The 1,705-nt window shown below is 38.5% G+C and overlaps 1 protein-coding gene across 1 annotated transcript; it reads right to left on the bottom strand.

The window, feature by feature from the left end:
• Positions 1-402: 402 nt before the first annotated feature.
• Positions 403-1,122, bottom strand: LOC122587812. The gene is made up of 2 exons (XM_043759977.1): positions 936-1,122; positions 403-674 (listed from the first exon to the last, which is right to left on the bottom strand). Exons 1-2 carry the CDS (start codon positions 1,120-1,122, stop codon positions 403-405), a joined length of 459 nt encoding a protein of 152 aa, XP_043615912.1.
• Between the last annotated feature and the right edge of the window lie 583 nt (positions 1,123-1,705).

The raw sequence follows: 1,705 nt of genomic DNA, 5'->3' as shown, positions 1-1,705 counted from the left end.
GGGACAAAACTGGACGAGCTGTTGCGCAGCTTAGACCTTCTGTTTCACAGCTGCGGCGCACCTTATAAGCTGCTGCGCAGCTTACTTGACTCCAGGTTTGACTTTTGTTGACTTTCACCAAACTTCATCCAAACGACCCGGTAATCATCCGTAAGCACTTATTTCACTTCAAGAATGTCGTTTTCTTCAGAAATACGCTCAAGTATCTGCTATTAACCTGAAACACTAACAAATACCATAAACGCAACAAATGTATACGAAAACGACTCATTAACATGCTAACTTAACTATATAAACCGTGAGAAATGGGTATAAAATACGACATATCAGTAAATAAAAACGTATTAGTAAATAACAATATAAATGAAATAAATTGGCAAATAACTATATAAATTAAACGTACTAGTAAATAACTATACTTAAGGGCGCCAAACCAGATATAAGATCTTCAAGCACAGGAGATGACTCGAATACGTTGATGTCATTATGAGACCCTTGTGGCCCAAAGTAAGCATTCCAAATCCATAGATCATACGATGCAACTGCTTGAAGAATCAACGAAGGCCTACCTATGTCACCACGTGTGTGGGTGCCTCGCCAAGCCGTCGGACACATCTCCCACGACCAATACATACAGTCAATACTACCAATCATACCGGGAAAACCATGAACTCCTTCATGCACATCGTATATACGTTGAAGATTAGTTCATGTTGATCTACGTAGGTATGTACGTCCATACAATTGAATTACACCTAAAAAGATATATACTAACATATACGTAAAGTGATATATACAAAGTAAAATATATATATATATATATATAGTATACAAACTAATATGTACAAACTAATACGTAAACTAATATATACAAAATAAAAAATATATATATATAATAAAAAACGTAATATATATATAAAAAAATAACAACGTACCACTACAAAAATGGCCAAGCGCCTCTCGTGCGGTCCTCTCCGACATTTGCAAGTACTCGTCTAGCAAATCGCTCGCCACGTTGTATGCTAGTTGTCGAATTGCGGCTGTACACTTTTGAAGTGCGGTACAACCCAACTTTCCCGCGGCGTTCACTCGTTGTTGAAAATATCTATACTCCACTTCCATGTCGCCTACAATCTTTAAAAATAAACCCTTATGCATTCTAAACCGTCGTCTAAATTGTCTCGGGGTGTAAGTCGGTTGATCCACGAAGTAGTCTCACATCAAGTTCTCTTGTGCCTCTGCCCGATTACGTACAAGAACCACCCTTCTTCTAAAACATGGTCTTTCTTCTTCTTCTTCCCCCTCCTCCTCTTCCGCGATCCTCACAGCCAAAGTAATGGCGGCAACAACCGCACTTTCGACTGCATCATCGTAATCATGGGAACCGAATGAATCAAAAGACGATGATGATGATGATGAAGACGACCTCATTCTAATATATGTATTTTAGTATGTATATATGATGTAGTATGTTTTGTGTGTGTGTTATGTATATATATAATGTGTGTATATATAGAGAGGAAGGAAGAAAAGAAAAAAAAAATTAAAAAAAAAAAAATTTTTGGTCAAAGATGCCGTTGGGATAGCCGTTACTCACATCTTCCAAGTTCTTTGTCTCCTGTCATTACGCGGCTAGGGTTCCCTCTTTTTTCTCCAAAAACGCCGGCCGGGGCAATGTTCACGGGGTTTCGCCGGGGTTCTCAGG

Source organism: Erigeron canadensis, chromosome 2 (assembly GCF_010389155.1).
Source record: "Erigeron canadensis isolate Cc75 chromosome 2, C_canadensis_v1, whole genome shotgun sequence".
In the NCBI taxonomy this organism is placed as follows: domain Eukaryota; kingdom Viridiplantae; phylum Streptophyta; class Magnoliopsida; order Asterales; family Asteraceae; genus Erigeron; species Erigeron canadensis.
This window is presented reverse-complemented; position numbering and strand designations above follow the sequence as displayed.